Genomic DNA, 17014 nt, shown 5'->3' with positions numbered 1-17014 from the left:
TAAAAAAATGGAGTTTTTATTTCTTAGTACTTTGTTGTGGAGTTTGTTTGATTTGCAAAAATGAAATCCAATGTGGTATTTGTTGCAAAATGAACTACCTTAAATGCATTTTTGAACGAAGAAATAAATCCATCTAGTCCGCCCATATAGAAGATGATATGATCCTAATTGAGAAGATTTTGGTGCCTTGATCATCATTTTGGCTCTCTTCAAGAGTGAAAGATCATGATCTATCCTTCACTGGTCGATCTGGCAACGACGACTCCTTAATGAAGGTTTTGTATTGGACCAATGCTTTGGCCTTAGAGGTTGAACCCGTCCACTTCAGAATGAAAATGTATCCAAGATCTGCCCTTTGCTGGCCGGTTGGGTCCAATAACATCGACGTGCGTTGGAGACTTTTCAGGGGGACTTAGGTTTAGCATTTGTTGGCTGGGCCGACCGTTGATCCCGGATAGTCTGTCCTTTTTAGCATGTTTTGTACTTCGCTTCACTTGTGATGACTTTTGTCCATGTGCATCAACTGGATGCAAAGGCTGGATGTTAATGAAATTATTTGTCAAAGAAAATTCATGTGTGTTCAATTTTCGTAGGATTAATTTAACATGCCATGAAATCTAGTTCCTCTTTATTTATTTTCCATATGGGAGGGTTTTTGAAATCTCGTGAATCACAAAAGGATTAATGTCCCCTCGCATTCCCTCCGATCCTAAGGTTCTGTTTGTTTGGGCTTCTGTTTCAGTTTTGGTGCTTCTAGCAATCTAACACATCTGCACCAAAAGCTGAAGCAGAAATCCAAATAAACAGGATCTAAATTCTTGTTGTGGTTTCAGTTCAAAATTGAACTGAACAAAAATTTAGGATCAGAGTAAGATTTTCTTTGCAATTAATACCCTGGAATTCAAGACAAACAACTAGTTTACTGAACATTTCCATCAAAATGTATACACGAGAGGGGTCGCTCGATTGGGATCTCAACAACAATCACTGCATGCTGGCAACTTTTACCACCGGTTAGGCGGCCGCAACCTATCTATCTTGGCTCACCTAGGATCACATGAAATCCTTGAGAGCATCTCGAGTATTTCTTCTGCCCTCCTTTGCTCACAAGCTAGCTGCCCTCTCACTCACTGGCTCACTCCACTTCACTTCACACTCACCCTGCAGAGTTCCAGCTCCCCCAGCCCAAGATGATAAACAACAACCGGCACCACCAGCTCCCGCTGCCGTCGTCCATCGTCTCCTCCGTCCAGCATCACCCCTCTCACTCGCAGCTGTCTTCTCCAACTCCGGCGCCGCCATCCCCAGCAGCCGAGATCTCCATGGACCCGCGCGTGTGGCGCCGCCTGCCGCCGCCGCTCGTCGACCGCATACTCGCCTGCCTCCCGACCCCCTCCTTCCTCCGCTGCCGCGCCGCCTGCCGCCGCTTCTACAGCCTCCTGTTCTCCTCCCCTTTCCTCCACTCCCACCTCCTCCTCTCCCCTCACCTCCCCTTCTTCGCCTTCCTCCCTCACCAGCAACAACCCCCTTCCTCCCACCTCCTCCTCTTCAACCCATTATCAGCCCAAGCCCAGGCCCAAGCCCAGGCCCGTGAATCGGCCTGGTCGCTCCTCCCGCTGCAGCTCCCGGCCTTCTTCGCCCCCGCGGCAGCGTCCGGGGGGCTGCTGGCGTTCGTGTCGTCGGCGCCGGGACACAAGACGCTGCTGCTGGTGAACCCGATCACGCGGCTCATGGCGGCTCTCCCGCTCTGCCCCGGCCAGCGGCTGTGCCCCACCGTCGGGCTCGCCGCTGGGCCGACCTCCATCGTCGCCGTCGTTGCGGGAGACGACCTGGTGTCGCCGTTCGCGGTCAAGAACATCTCTGCGGACACTTTTGTTGCCGATGCGGGCTCTGTGCCGAGCTCGGGCTTCTGGCGCGCCCCGGCCTCGCTCCTCCCTCGGCTCTCGTCCCTCGACCCCCGCCACGGCATGGCATTCGCCTCCGGCAGGTAAGAAACTATATCAGGAGATTGCGAATTCATGGTTTTCGTGAATGATTAGGACATGTTTGTGAATTAACTGGTGGTTTCTGGTTGGGTTTTGGAGGTTTTACTGTATGAGCGAGGCGCCGTACGGGGTGCTGGAGTACGACGTGGCGGGGAACGCTTGGAGGAAGCTGCAGCCGCCGATGCGGAGGTTCCTGCGGTGGCCGGCGCTCGTGGAGCTCGGCGGCCATGGCAGGGGAGAAGGCTCGTCTTCTTCGTCGAGGGTGGGGCTGGTGGCGTGCGTGGAGAAGAGCCGGCTGAGCGTGCCGAGGAGCGTGCGCGTCTGGACGCTCCGGAACGGCACCGGCACCGGCAATGCCGGGGCGTGGAGCGAGGTGGCGAGGATGCCGGAGGAGATCCACGCGCGGTTTGCGGCGGCGGAGGCGGGCCGCGGGTTCGAGTGCGCGGCGCACGGGGACTTCGTCGTGCTCGCGCCGCGCGGCGGGGCGGCGGGGGCGGAGGTGCTCGTGTTCGACGCGCGAAGGGAAGAGTGGCGCTGGGCGCCGCCGTGCCCGTATGTTGTCGGCGGGGGCGGGGAAGGGTTCAGGGTGGTGCCGTACGAGCCTCGCCTCGCGACGCCGGCTGTCGGGCTGCTCGACGCCGCGACGCCCGTGGCTTTGCAGCATGGCATGCATGGTTAGATCGATTATATATCAGTTGTGTTTTACTAGTACTCCTTAATTAGTTGTGTCATGCGTGCATGGATGGATGGATGGATGGTCTTGCATGTTAAGTTCTTAATTAATTGTTGGTACCAAAGGTCTGGTGGTATGTCGTAATGTGTGGTTGAGACTTAGTTATATGCAAATGCAAGTATGCATACAATTTGTTTAATTTTCTCTCTGAAAATTGTAGTAACATGCATGAATGCAAAGAGCAGGAGTGATCGACTAGCAGGTATTTATGTGGCATGCATCTAATGTTATTCTAGCATGCAGGCCGGTACTGCGTTTCTAGAAAACCTGCTGACTACTGCTACTTATTTGCTTTTCTTTTGTTACTCGATCTGTTCTTGGCATGGATCTGAAAAACCTTTACCATGCATGCCTGCTGATGATGTCATTGTTCTCAAGACAAAACTAAGCTAAAGAAATTAGTATATAGTTTCATGATCACATGCAGGTGTATGCAATATTTTGGCGTGTCATTATGCACGACGATAAGGATATGATTTCTAGCTAGCGTTTCATCTGATCAACTCGCTTTCTACTTGAAAAAAGCGCGCCAAATTGGACCGATGCGATCATCGCAATATTAGATGATTTCCTCGTGCAATAATATTTTTGCGCGTATATAATTGACATTGCAACACTTTTTTCCCGAGAACCAATCAAAATTTACTAAAAATGTTACACATTTCAAACCCACGCATGTAGCAGAAACTTTTTGGCCATGCGTAAATCGTCATTCACCAAAGAACCAAAAATCATATTTGTACCATGAAGACAAAATATCACGCACCACATACAAAATTGCTGCAATGTACATCCTTTGCATACACACCAAATTAACCAACCGCGTCCTTTGCAGCATGTCAAGATAATGTATGCGACATACAAAAACTCAACTTCAGTGACCTCCCATTGCCACATGTTTGAGGCACCGTCTTAGCTGATTAGGCCACGAATCCAACTCGTGGGATTCTCTGGAGCGGATCAGACTACCCCAAAACCATTCCCCTTAGTCCCAGCACCTTTTCAAGCCCGATGGCATGTTGGAGTTGCAAAGTCCTCCAAACTCCATGGTGAAGATGGAGGAAGCTCCATGGCACAATATGGCCAGTTCTTTTAGGCTTCCTGTACCGGCTTCTCTGAGAAGTTGTCCTCCCCCACCTTCCTGGGGAAGCCGTCACTTAAATTTGATTAGGCTAGTAAATTAGTTTGGGCTAAATTACTTTGGAAACCTAACTAAATCTGAGATACGGCTTCTCTAAGAAGTTAGGTGAGTGCAGCTTCTAAGAGAAGCCAGTCAGTCCTAGAAGCCGGAAAGAACGCAGCCTAAATGCATGCAACCACTATCTAGGGCAAAGAAGGGAGGGTGGAGGAGGAGAAGCCAGGGGATGTAAATGGATCTGGTTACACTTGGGGCTAGGCGAGAGAACACACGGAACTGCGGAAGAGGAGTCCTTGCACGAGGAGCGAGTCGAGGGCTCGATCGATCCATCAGTCGGTCAAGGGGTAGAATCATTACCTTTTTTGTCAAATTTACTTCATCATTCTGATAATTCGGTTTTCTAGTTTCCACTCTATTAATAGAGCAAGACTGCAAGAGACATATTTCATATAAATTCTGTTCGTGACCGATCTTACTTGGATTGGACTCACATAGGATTTTTTTTTTCTTCTATGGAATCATTTGAAATGTACAGGATTGGCTTTAATTTACTTAACAATCTGGAGGATTTGAAAATGTCAAAGTATAAGTGAATATATATGGCATACATTTCTTTTCCTTCTTCACAGATTCTGACATATGTGCTTCTCCTCTCTCTACATATATTCTAACCACTAATCATAATTTCCATGCTGAAAAAACTACATGTGAAGTACATGCATGTACAGTGTAACTATATTTGGCAATGCACAGTAGAATGGAGGAATCTCTTATGGGGAATGCACATGAGTTTAGTACTGTTAGCGCCAGGGTATACTTGCAGATCGACGCAGTGCAGTACATGTACCTCTTGACCGGATCGGCTGGAACCTGCAGCTAGCGCCCACGGAAAGCAAGGGCTCCCGTGGTTGGATGCTGCTGGATTCTCATCTCATCTCTTCTCTCTGCCCTTGGCCAAGGAAATCAATGGAGCAGTACAGCCTCTCGCCTGCCACAGCATGCAAGACAAAAACCATAGGCTCCCCTGCCCTGCACACCTAGCCCTAGCCCTAGCCCTGGATAGACTAATACATTATTATTTTCTGCCCTGGATATATCTGTATGTACAAAGTGATGAACTTTGGTGAGTCACTGAGAAGATATATTCTCTGGTAATTCTGAATCCATGGTGATAAGACCTCAAGAGTAGATTGGATGATTGACTACACTCTGCTGTGTCGCATAGTAGAAAGGAAATGAGTAATGCTTTTTATGTTTCTTTAAGGAAAGTTTTTCTTACAAAAATTGGAACTCCACGGTACCTTGTTGGGTGGAGGATATGGTGTAGTAAAAGAAGCACTGTCAAAATATTCTTCAGCATATGCAAGTATCAAAATGCCCATCTAAATATGATACCTGTGAAAATGCCGTTACAAACGTGTGAGAAAACATGACAAAAAGGTTCTTATAAGCAATTAAATGGAACTATAATACCGTTACGTAGCAGTTCTTCCTATGCTCCTAGGAAATGACCAAAGTGTCAAAGCACTGTCAAAATATTCTTCAAAATATATGCAAGTATCAAAATGCCCATCTAATTATATGTTTTCTGTGAAAATGCCCATCTAATTATATGTTTTCTGTGAAAATGCCCTTACAAACGTGTGTGAAAACATGACAAAAAAGATATTACAAGCAATTAAATGGATCTATAACACCGTTAGGCAGCAGTTCGTCCTAGGCTCCTAGGAAATGACCAAAGTGTCTCTGGGACGAAACTGTCAGGAACTTTAGACACTACCGCACATAATAATACATGATGTGTATATACATCAATACCATGGGATTGTCAATACATGCAAGTAACGTGGGAGCCCAATATCCAGAGTATTGTCAACTTCTTATGATTGACAAGACATGGGCTTTTCACCAGCTAGAACCTAGCTGCTAGTAGTAGTTACTATACCATGGGATGCATACATTCATGTGCCGTTGAGATGGAAACATTTGTTCACATATATAAGAACAATAAGGAATAGAACAAGCTGCATTAGTTACATTAAAGCAGCAGTATGTAATTAAATTAGACAAGGAACTGATCAGCCAGTTGTCTCTCTGCTTGAGTGGAACTGAAGCAACCATAAAGACCACTAATACATGATCTGTAGTTTTTGCCCCTTTCCCTTTTTATTCTGTTCCTTGAATTTCTCTCTGACCAAGCAAGCACATGTGCCAAAACTGCATCCGGAGAAAAGAAGCAAACATTTGCACAAAATATAATCCCATGGTTCAATTACTTAATTAGTAATATGGAGTATATCAAATAAAAAGTGAGGTCTTGCATATGCTTTCCTCACTGCCTCCCCTTCTTTAATTACCTGGCCGGCTACACGAGAGTCAAGACTTGGCTACTACCACTCCCCTATATTCCTTTCTAACATTGCCACAATCTGATTCCCATGGCCTCATATATATACATGCATATTAAGCACTAATTTGTCTCATGTCTGACAAACCCATGGAGCTAATGATGATGATGGTCATCAAGAAGCACCCAATGATCCTCCTAGCTCTTATCATGTCCATCCAACATGGTAACCAATGCACATCCATAATTGAAACATCCATGCATACGTATGATTTGCTCCAATATTGTTTGCACACACCACTGTGTTGAATTTGAATGTTGATGTACCTGAATGTGTATACATATATAGTTGTTTTCTGAATTTGTTCTCTGTTCTCAATTTCCATGCATGATCTGACGCAGATTCTAAAGCCAATGGCGCCTCAGTAACAATAACAAGAGACTGGCGCTATTACCAATCATACCTCGCGAATCCCCCGTACAAATACCAGATCGGAGTAGGCGGGTCTCCATCTCCAGCTCCGGCTCCGGCACCGCCGCCCTACTGCGCGTACCCTCCGCCGCCGCCGCCTCCAGCGAGCCCCCGCGGCGCGGCACCTCGTCAGCCGGCGAGGACCCAGGGTTTGTGGTGCGTGGCGAACCCGACGGTGGAGAGCGAGGAGGTGCAGGCGGCGATGGACTACGCGTGCGGGTCGGGCGCCGACTGCGACGCGGCGGCACCCGGAGGGCCCTGCTTCCTGCCGGACACGCTCATGGCGCACGCCTCCCACGCCTTCAACAGCTACTGGCAGCGCGCCAAGGTCGCCGGCGGCACCTGCGACTTCGCGGGCGCCGCCATGCTCATCACCAGAGACCCCAGTGAGTCTTCACTCTTTTTTTTGAGGGGAAAGTGAGTCTTCACTCTTAAGGCTCTCCGGTTGGCCCAAAGGCCCATAGCTTAAGTTAGCTGGCCCATCGAAGGATGTGGCCCATTTTGTGGGGCGAGTTTCTATTGGGCTAATCCGATCCTTGTCTTAACAAGACAAGCATTTGCTCTAAAAAAACAAGACAAGCATTCTTTTTTTCCTTTAGGGTCTGCCTGATTTCTAAAAAAAGAAGAAGATTAGGGTGTGCCTCTTGTCCGCAAATTTTATCTCACGTTGAATTTATATTTTATATTCACCTAACTGGGTTTTTTGTTTTTGTTTTGCAGGTTACGATGACTGCCGATACGTGTTTATGTGATCGGGGCAAATCGGTCTGAAAGACCTTTTTGTGCCGTTGAATTTCCGAAATTTAATTATAAATGTAGCAGCATGTGTCTAAATCATTTTTTGCAAATGATAAAACAAATGGTTTTGCTTGGGCTCCGTCGCTTGAGATTGTGTTTTTCTCTGTCGACGCCTTCTCGACCGTACGATCATCTTTGAAATTGTGTTTTTTTTCGTTGACGAAGGCGTACGATCATTACTTTGGACGCACAGGATCGGTTGAGTGAGATTTGTGTTTCTCAGTGCCATAGGCACCCTAAAACAAATGGTTTTATTTTGGGTTTGTTCCAAACTGTACTACGGCTTTCAATACAGGAAGCCGTTTCCAGAAATCGCAGCGTGTGCGAAAGAGCTCACAAACAAACGGGGGCCTGAAATCCAACGAGCCAGCAAAACCGTGGACCACTTACCAGCAACACCGGCCGCCGGTATTCCGCATAGTATATCTTCACTCGCCGCTGCCATTAGGACTTCGGGAGAATCGAGAGCAAATCGGGGGCGAGCGAGCGAGCAAGAGAGATACTCCAGATCGCAGCAGGTGGCCGCCGCCTCGACACACGCGGCTCCGCCCCAAGCCCCCAACGCCTCCCCCTCCCGCCGTCTGTTGGTCTCCCCGTCGCAGCATTTCTCCGGGCCCTATTCCCCAATCGGTAGTCCCGACTTCACTGCCCTCCCCCCCAAATTCGTGCTGTTTGATGCTATTCCCCTTGTTTATTTTAGAGCTGCTGCACTTTAGTGTATAAATCAAATGAAACTGTGATTGATTGATGATTCCCCTTCTATAATTCGTCGTTTCAATTTTATTTTACAGGGATGTGTGATAATATCGTTGTTTTCCCCCTTTTACTGTTTGCAGTGATAAATATCACTGTTTCCGTGTTATTGTGTGATTTGATATCTCGCCATGTCAACGCCAGTGAACATTTTCGTATGCTGCCTTCCTTTTAAATTTCTCATGTTATTGCATCAAATTACTAGTTAAGAAATAGGGTTTTGCTCTTGCGAATTTAATTTCTGGTGTAAAAGACTCAGTTTAAAGTTTAAACTGATAAGGTAATTGCAGATGCTCAAGTGCATGTTGCTTGTGTGAATGTCTATCTAGCCGCTCCTGCATATTGTCCTAATCTCTGTGATGTGCTTTTGCTGATAGATAATAGTGTATACCAGAGGCTCTAGTCCAGATCATCATCAAACATGTCGCTCCTTTCAAAATTACGCTTAGTCACCGTGGATGTGACTGGTACTCTGATCGCTTACAAAGGACGGCTTGGCGATTACTACTGTATGGCTGCTAAGTCTGCTGGAAAGCCGTGCCCTGACTATAACCGAATGCACGAAGGCTTCAAGCTTGCATACACTGAGATGGCAAGAAAATACCCATGCTTTGGATTTGCTGCAAAGATGCCAACAATCGAATGGTGGAGGATGTGTGTCAAGGATTCGTTCGTTAAGGTAAAATCGTTTCGCAAATATGGTAGGAACCAGTGGCACCCTTTTTATGTTACCAGTGGTCTGATTTTTATGTATATAGTGCAGGCTGGCTATGATTATGATGACGAGACATTTGAGAAAATCTTCAAACGTATTTATTCTGCTTTTGGCTCCTCTGCGCCATACTCGGTGTTTCCTGATGCACAACCCTTCCTGAGGGGGCTTAGGGAAAAGGGAATCACAGTTGGGATTGTGAGCAATGCAGAGTATCGTTACAAAGAGGTCATCTTACCTGCTTTAGGGCTAAATCAGGTTTGATCACATCACACATGACAGTTAGACACTTATACAACCATCTGTTATCTTTGTTCGTAAGTTCACTGTCCTAATGCATGTCTTAGTTTTGCAATTAGGGCTCGGAATGGGACTTTGGGGTGTTCTCGGGCATTGTTGGTGTCGAGAAGCCTGACCCAGCAATCTACAAGATCGCGCTGGAAATGGCAGGGAACGTCGCACCAGAAGAAGCGCTTCACATAGGTGACAGCATGCGCAAGGACTATGTCCCTGCACGGAGCATCGGGATGCATGGCTTGCTTTTGGACCGATTCAAGACCGCCGATGCCGAGAGCTGGAAGCAGTCTGGTGCGCCTGTGCTTCCCGACCTGGTAGCTGCTGAAGCATGGCTTGCCCAGAATCAGAAGGCAGAAACTGAAGAGGAGCCTCTAGCGGCTTCCCTGCTGCGACGGATGTCAGAAAAGCTTTGAGTTTTGGCCTTTCAGATGGTCCCTTTTGTGCCCTTGCTATGAAATGGGTGAGCCAAAGAAACAGGTTATGTTGTACTAATGGGAGGAGAAAGGCGGTGGTTCTTGGCTGGTGTAATTAGCCGGAGCTGCTCACTGGCTGTAGCCTTTAGTTCTATCGCCGATTGCTGAATATGGCAAGCAATTTAGCGTGCCATGAATCCTGTTTTGACAAATAATAATTCTAATTATGTTCAGCATTCATCGTCTATGAAATACCACCTCCGTTCATGAATCCTGTTTTGACGAATAATAATTCTAATTATGTTCAGCATTCATTGTCTATGAAATACCACCTCCGTTCCTAATAATAAGATGTTACTGCTTTGTCATAAGTCAAACTTTTTAAAGTTTGGCCAAGCAAATCTACAGACATCTTGTCATGATAAATATCTTCATCATATACTTGTATGATACTGGAAATGTTGAAACATTTTTCAATAAACTTGGTTAAACTTTAAGAAATTTAACTTAAGACAAAGTAAAACATCTTATATTTAGAAATAAAGGTAGTAATAGAGAAACACTATTACTTGCACCGCGTGGGGAATATAATTTTTGGGGTGTCCTGAACTCACAACATGAATTTGATTACCAGCAGAAGTTTTCAGCTTGTAATGACAGCTTGCATTCAAAACTGCGGGAAATTGAATAGCTTCACGTTACTGAATCTACTGCGTTTGTCTGATCACAAGAAGCATCTTTGGTATTCCCTCCGATTCATAAAAGTGTTAAGTACAAAATGGACGACACTTTTTATGTATCGGAGGGAGTACTAATTTGAACTAAAACCACGACAATAATTTAGGAATAGAGGGAGCTGGACTCCGATAGAGTCTGAAATATTTCCCAAGGGACCCATTGGGGTGTTAAGCTGGTAATACATCCATGTCACAAAATAAGCAGTTTGACAACCTTCGCAAAAGAAAAAACAACAACAGCACAATCCATAGTATTCATGCATCACTGCTATATGCAGATCAAAAAGACAAAAAAAGAAAAACAGATTCATTCGCTAACATGTACATGGAGGTCTAGTCCTACTGGCAATCTCATTTAGAACATGATATACTACAAGCAGTTGGGGCATAATATGCGGCATCGAGTTCCAAAACATCTTAGCGGCCCGCAGGGTGCCGGTTCCAGGACAGGTAGTTGTGGTCTCCCAATTTCCTGCAAATTTAAAAGGCTCTTATTCAGATAGGTCAACAAGATCAACACTGATTAATTATCACAAATCCAACAAATGATGTGGTGGTTTGGTGTTCAAGGCCAACAAAGATCATTCTTGTGATAGCTGAACATGTTGGCACATGTATGGTCATGCATGAGCTGACTACGGATCCAGCATACTAACAGTGGTACAAAGACCAGGGCAAACCAACAACTGTAAAAGGTCATGGTAAATGGGAACAACTGGTTGCATGGTTTAGTCCTTTTCCTGGCCCTACTAAAATTGATAATATCAGAAATGCTTCTACCCAATCTCTTCCTCAAATGGAACAAAGAATGAAAATCAAGAACTTTGCACAGACAAGGATACAATCTAATGCCTCAATGCCACCAATAATCTCAACGAGATAACAGGAAATAAGATAAAATGGAGTTCATCATCAAGATAACAGCAACAAGTTCCCAAACTTGATAGGCTAATCTGCCACAATTAACCTTAAGCAAGTGCTACTCTTTTTGTGGCAACCAAAATAGTGGCAAACTGGCAACAAGCCACAAGGTGGTTAAGTTAGGAAAAAATATATGTATATGGCACATGGAGTCATGGACCATGGAGCTAAGAAAGTGGCAAGTCAAAAAATCAATAAGCAACTAAACACTTCAGGAAAAGGTGTGGTAGGTGTCGCTATATTAGGCACTGAACTAAAGACCCCATATCCAGAAGATTTGCTGCACACGTCGCATTCATGCTGCGAATGTAGCATTTCATAGTGTAGGTTACTTGCTCCATGTATATAGCACTATAGCAGTAGCCAGCAGCAAATTTTCATTTAACTGTAACAGACCTGAGCTCAAAGAGTTACTAACCTTGGCTTTATGACGTATAGCAAGGTGAACGCAAATGCCAAGAAAATACAGAGGCCGCCAACTATAAGGTATGCAAACCCAAGGAAATCATTCTTTCCTCCAAGCCAGGTTGCTGTGGAAAGGACCAACTTTTTCTTGCCACCGAAGCTATATGTATTGTAATTGTTATCCAGTTTCACTGTTATGGTATCATTCTCCTTGAGATCAACATATATCCTCCCATACAACTTTCTGAATGTTGGAAGAGCCGCAGTCCTCATCCAAACGATAAGGTCCTCTTGATCGCTCAACTGTTACATAAAATGAGAACTGGCATGAATAACTCCTACAGATATTGTCCGAGAAAAAAACTACAGATATTCCATACCCAGACACTTTTTTGTATCTACGTGATCAGAAGTCAAATGAACAATAGTTAAAAATTAAGATACTGATGGTAATACATATTATAAGTGAACAATAAGCCCTGCACATCTATGCAACAATGTGAGAGAACAGATTAAGAATTCGCATACCGGGATACTTGAGTCAAGTTTTGCTCCACCTATGAGCCCACCATTCTGGAAGTTGCTTGGATAGACATTTTTAGCAAATTTGTGCTCCCTATCACTCTTCCATGAGATGTCCTTCTTGTCCACTGTCAAGTTCTCATTACCACGATTAAAGATATATGTATCATTGAACAAACTCCAAGCAATCAGACCACAAGGAACAATTGGTTTTCCATCTGCGGTGGTTCTCTCGGGTTCACAAGAGGTTGTCTGATTTGCCTTCTTATAATCTCTTAGTTGTGCATCATTTCGGCTCTTCACATACCTGAATTAGAAAGTGTTATACATGCTAAGTCTTCAATACATGCTATACTTAACGTACGGTAGCGGAAGCCATTGGTTAATCTGTTACACATTGTGCCTTTTCAATTTTAAATGTATAATATCCATTTATAATATGTGAAGGAACAGGAAATAGCAAAGTTGTACGAGAAGTTATTGACTGAAAAACCCAAGTATGATCATACCTCCTATGATTCTGGTAGAAGTTGTCGAGTTGGTAATATACAAAAATTGGCTGTTTCATATCCTTTGTGACCTGCACAGAAATACACATGTCACACACTCAATAAAATAATTGTAAGCCAATCATTCAATAATGAGTATTACCGTTAGAGTCCTTGTACACTCTTTGGATATGGTCTCGTTCTGGATGTACCCAAGCTTGTTGTCGGTCATGTTAACTGGCACACATGCATCATCGTACCGGTCAATGATCTCAACAACCTGCAGTCACTCAGCATGAATAAAGACAGAAACCACCAGCGTTTATCTTAAAGAAGGAATAAAAGATACTCAGCGCCGTACATCTCGTGCAGCTAGCAGCGAAACGACACCAACTGGGACAAAGATGACGCCGACAAGGAAAAACACGGAGACAACCTACATAACACAAGCCAACACATTTGCGAGTTGCCCCAACATGCATAGTCTTACCTTCTAGAACTAGAAGTAGAAACGCCATAACCACTAGAACCAGTGAGCTTACCCATTTTGGAGTAAGGATCGGCTTACAAGCCGGCAGCTCCTGCTGCGTGAACTTGGAATCTGCGCATAGGAATCTAAGAGTAAGAATTGGCATACATGCTCGAAACATGATTCACAGCGCAAGACAAGGTTAGGAACTTCTCTAGCACTTCTTTTTTTTACCGGAGCTTCTCTAGCACTTCATCAACATTTTCATCTCAAAGGTCTATTGATATCCATTGGTCATAAACAGGCAAAAAATAGCATCATGTAAAAACTAGATTTAATGCCTATTTCTGGATTAAACGAGCTAAATCACTAGGGCAAGCTCCGCTGCTTAGGAAGTATAGCAACTAAACTACTCTTCCATCACCAGTACCAGCCCCAACAGAAAACACGACCTAGAAGCATCTCGAGACACCCCGCGCTAAGCCAAATCAGCACCGTCAAGAACACTAGTCCATACATCCCATCCCATTCTTAGCAGCAAGAATCAAGAAGATAAGAGCCGAGGCGACTAGATCTCACACTTGGGCATCTTGGTGTTCCTCCTTGCCGCCGCGGCCGGGTCCCCATCCCCGGATCCGCCGTTGCTCGTGCCGGCCGCGTTGCTGCTGTCCATCCCCCACACCAAGAGAAGCCGCTGGTTCGGAAGCCAAGAAACCTCGCTCGCGAGCTGTCCGTCCGGCAGCAAGAAGTGAGTACCAGAAGAGGCGATTGAGGTGGAGGGCTGCTTGCGGCTATCTTGGGACTCCCCTGTCCTCGGCCTCGTTCTTCTTGCTTAGATTGGAAGGAAGAAAAAGGGGCGAAAAGGTGGATTGATTTGGCTCCCTTCGAGAAGGAAGGAAGGAGGAGGAGGTCAGGAGGACGTGCCAGTGGTGGGTGGGGGTGGGGGTTCTCGTGCCGAGCCGGCGGAGACGACTCCGGGCCTCCGGGGACCGAGAGGTGAGTCAATGGAAGACTTTGCCTTTCTGTTTTCACTGTCTGGTTCGTTGTAGAAAGTTATCCTTCCTGTTTTCCTTTCAAGAAGAGGATAACAATTCCATTAACCTCGTTCCACTGTCAAATTGATGGCCACTGGATCAAAAACAAAGAGGGGTCCATGAAGTTACTTTACTAATGGATGTTGGTTTCTTCAGACGAAATTGCATTTGTGTTTTACTTTTGATTGTTTTTTAGTCTCTTAAAAAACCTTAGAAGGGTTTTTTCCTTCTTAAAATGTCGTATATGGAAAACTAGGGCATCCATGTGTATCAGATTAGAAATATTGGTTACAACTTGTGTTAAATGTGGTGTTAAATGTGGCATACATTTGGCTACTCTAACTAGACGCCAACTAGCTGAGTTAACGTATATTATCCTCTAGAAAGTTCTCGATGTAATAATGTACGGAGTATGCAGCAGTCGCATTTGTCGTACATTGCTCTGGCTTTAAATGTATGAATCACTAATATGATGGTGGTGCCTTTTGTTGTGTCGGTCGTTTGATGATGTTTGTAACTGCCGTTTTGGAGTGGTGCGGGATAGTCTTTTGTCAATACATTATCTTTCTCCCGCACGTGACTTCTCGATTTAATGTGTGTTCTCTATTTTTTGACCGTTTCTTCTTTAAAATTAACTAATCCCTGGTGATTGCACACAGTACCAAACATAATCATTTTTATACCCACAGCCCACTTAGCAATTTTTCAGTTTGTAAAAGGGCAAAATATCCGGTGAAAACCACCTCTACGGTGTAAACTGTGAAAACTCCATCCAAAAAGGTTCAAAAAATTCTCGAAAAAATCATATATGTTAGAAAAGTGATGTTTTATATATGTGCAAAATTTCAAGTCCAAAATCAATGGCATTTGGTAGCAAATAAAAAAACAAATTCTGCATGAATAGTGATCTTTCAATGTCTGACACTATTCATCGTAAATTTCTCTTTTAATTCCTTCCAAATGATTTTGACTTTGAACTTGAAATTTTGCAGGTTTGTAGGACATCACACTCCCAATATATGGTATTTTTGTAGAATTTTTTGAAACTTTTAAACAAGGTTTTTATGAAGTTTGCACGGTTTGCACCGAATGAAAGTTTTCACCAGATACGCCACCAAAAAGATGTGTCGCTTAGATCCTGTTTGGGAATATCACAATCTTCTCTAGATAAATTCCCATAGCATAACAAAATAATCACCATGTGCATGATCAAAATACTAATCTAAGTCCGGTTGATTTTTTTGTATATATTAGGCTATTTCTTCTTTCTTTTACAAAAGTGAACACACCATTGAGACGTTAATTTTGAAAAAAAAATCGATAGAATTTCGACGTAACTTTTTATTTCATTGTGAATCTTTGTTGTTATTTTTTCCCAGGTGTTTCAATTTAATATATTTTGTTCGATGGACCAATAGACATATCCTTGTTAAAAAAAAGGAAATTACAAATACCAGGATCCTCTTTTTTTTTTACAGCACCAGGTTCCTCTGTTTCTAGAAGCAAGATTGGAACTTGGACTGTTCATCATCGCGGGATCCTATTCTTGGGCAAAAATATTTCGCAGTATAAATTCTTTTGGTTCAGCAGAGACGATTCACGTGTGGAATCTTTACACGAAGATCGCGAGGCCTAGTTGAAAGTGAAAGGCCAAAGCCAAGGTCGTGATCGTTTGGAAATCTTATTGGGCTGCATTTCCATGTAGGTTGGGCTCCGTTATGGGCCGGACGGAAATGATGGGGAAGTTAGCACTAATTTTTCTTCAGGGTATGTAATTGCTTCGTTCTCTTGCCACAGTAGAAATTACCTACCATACAATTTTTTCTTTTGATACAGACAAGCGGTAAAAAAAAAATCAATCATGCCAGTGATAAACGCACAGCTTCAACTGACCAACATAAAGTATTGTTGGTAGAATTAATATTGTAACTGTGCTACTTTCTCCGACCCATATTACTTGTCTCATATTTGCCTAAAAAGAACGTATCTATGTTTAAAAAGTGTCTAGATACATGTAATATTCCGACAAGTAACACCGACATGTAAACGATTTTTAGGCATAGATGCAGCCATATTTAGACAAATTTGAGACAATTAATATGGATCGGAGGGAGTAGTAGTTTGTAGGTTATAATGGAATCAGCTAGGAATCAATTAATCGGTCTTCTAATAATCTTACATGCACCGGAAACATGGCTCGATCACCCACACCCTCAGTACTTCATGGTTGAGACGCTGAAGCCACGTTCATTTCATGCCCATGTCCACAAGGCCACAAGTAGCTAGCAATATATGCACCGGAGCACAAAACGAAGGCACCCCCAATCTAGCCGAGCTCTAGCTGCTTTTTCTCTCATCCGCGGCCTGGCTTTTGCTTTTCACCGAGAAATTTAAACCAAGGACCAGGGCAAGCAAAAGGAGCTAAGCTGCTGGGCCAATTGCTGCTACATGCCATCTGATCCAGGCAAAGCTGTATACAAGACAGATACAGTAGCAGCACGCAAGGTAGCAGTACAGTGAGTACGAAGCTTCCTTGCCGGCCCGGTGACATGCAAATACGCAATGCATGGTCTCTTGCTCTTTTTGCATGCGGATCAAAGGCTAGCTGCACTTGCAGAGCTATAGAGAAAATATCCAGTACGCCCACCTCTTAAAAATTTCAAAATAAATTGAGTGGGTTCATGATACGTGTCTACCATGTCACAAAGTTTCAACTCCAAATTCATTATACACAGAAAGAAACAAAAAAAGACAAATGCAAACATGAATAGTGTCAAAAAATTTGTCTTT

General features: G+C 44.2%; 3 protein-coding genes across 4 annotated transcripts; 2 read left to right on the top strand and 1 right to left on the bottom strand.

Moving 5' to 3' along the window:
* The first annotated feature begins 1130 nt into the window (after positions 1–1130).
* Positions 1131–2857, top strand: LOC100834974 (protein UNUSUAL FLORAL ORGANS). Its single transcript, XM_003560366.3, has 2 exons — positions 1131–1987; positions 2085–2857. The coding sequence occupies exons 1-2, from the start codon at positions 1191–1193 to the stop codon at positions 2662–2664; spliced, it is 1377 nt and encodes a 458-aa protein (XP_003560414.1). The 5' UTR covers positions 1131–1190; the 3' UTR covers positions 2665–2857.
* Positions 2858–6253: 3396 nt separating this feature from the next.
* Positions 6254–9919, top strand: LOC100826520 (haloacid dehalogenase-like hydrolase domain-containing protein 3). 2 transcript variants are annotated; one of them, XR_002962427.1, is made up of 6 exons: positions 6254–6429; positions 6606–7061; positions 7396–8103; positions 8604–8905; positions 8990–9196; positions 9286–9919. XR_002962427.1 is itself a non-coding variant. In XM_003563323.4 (4 exons), exons 2-4 carry the CDS (start codon positions 8648–8650, stop codon positions 9646–9648), a joined length of 816 nt encoding a protein of 271 aa, XP_003563371.1. In that variant the 5' UTR covers positions 7861–8103; positions 8604–8647; the 3' UTR covers positions 9649–9919. The 2 variants fall into 2 exon arrangements, 1 of the variants encoding a protein (XP_003563371.1); XM_003563323.4 differs by lacking the exons at positions 6254–6429; positions 6606–7061 and having other exon boundaries at positions 7861–8103; positions 9298–9919.
* Positions 9920–10487: 568 nt separating this feature from the next.
* On the bottom strand, positions 10488–14179 carry LOC100821898 (ALA-interacting subunit 1). Its single transcript, XM_003563308.4, has 8 exons — positions 13770–14179; positions 13264–13322; positions 13083–13157; positions 12885–13001; positions 12743–12813; positions 12240–12540; positions 11725–12014; positions 10488–10857 (listed from the first exon to the last, which is right to left on the bottom strand). The coding sequence occupies exons 1-8, from the start codon at positions 13861–13863 to the stop codon at positions 10803–10805; spliced, it is 1062 nt and encodes a 353-aa protein (XP_003563356.1). The 5' UTR covers positions 13864–14179; the 3' UTR covers positions 10488–10802.
* Between the last annotated feature and the right edge of the window lie 2835 nt (positions 14180–17014).

This window comes from Brachypodium distachyon, chromosome 1 (genome assembly GCF_000005505.3).
Source record: "Brachypodium distachyon strain Bd21 chromosome 1, Brachypodium_distachyon_v3.0, whole genome shotgun sequence".
Lineage (NCBI taxonomy): Eukaryota > Viridiplantae > Streptophyta > Magnoliopsida > Poales > Poaceae > Brachypodium > Brachypodium distachyon.
Note: the sequence above shows the minus strand (reverse complement) of the source record. Positions and strands in the feature narration are given on the sequence as shown.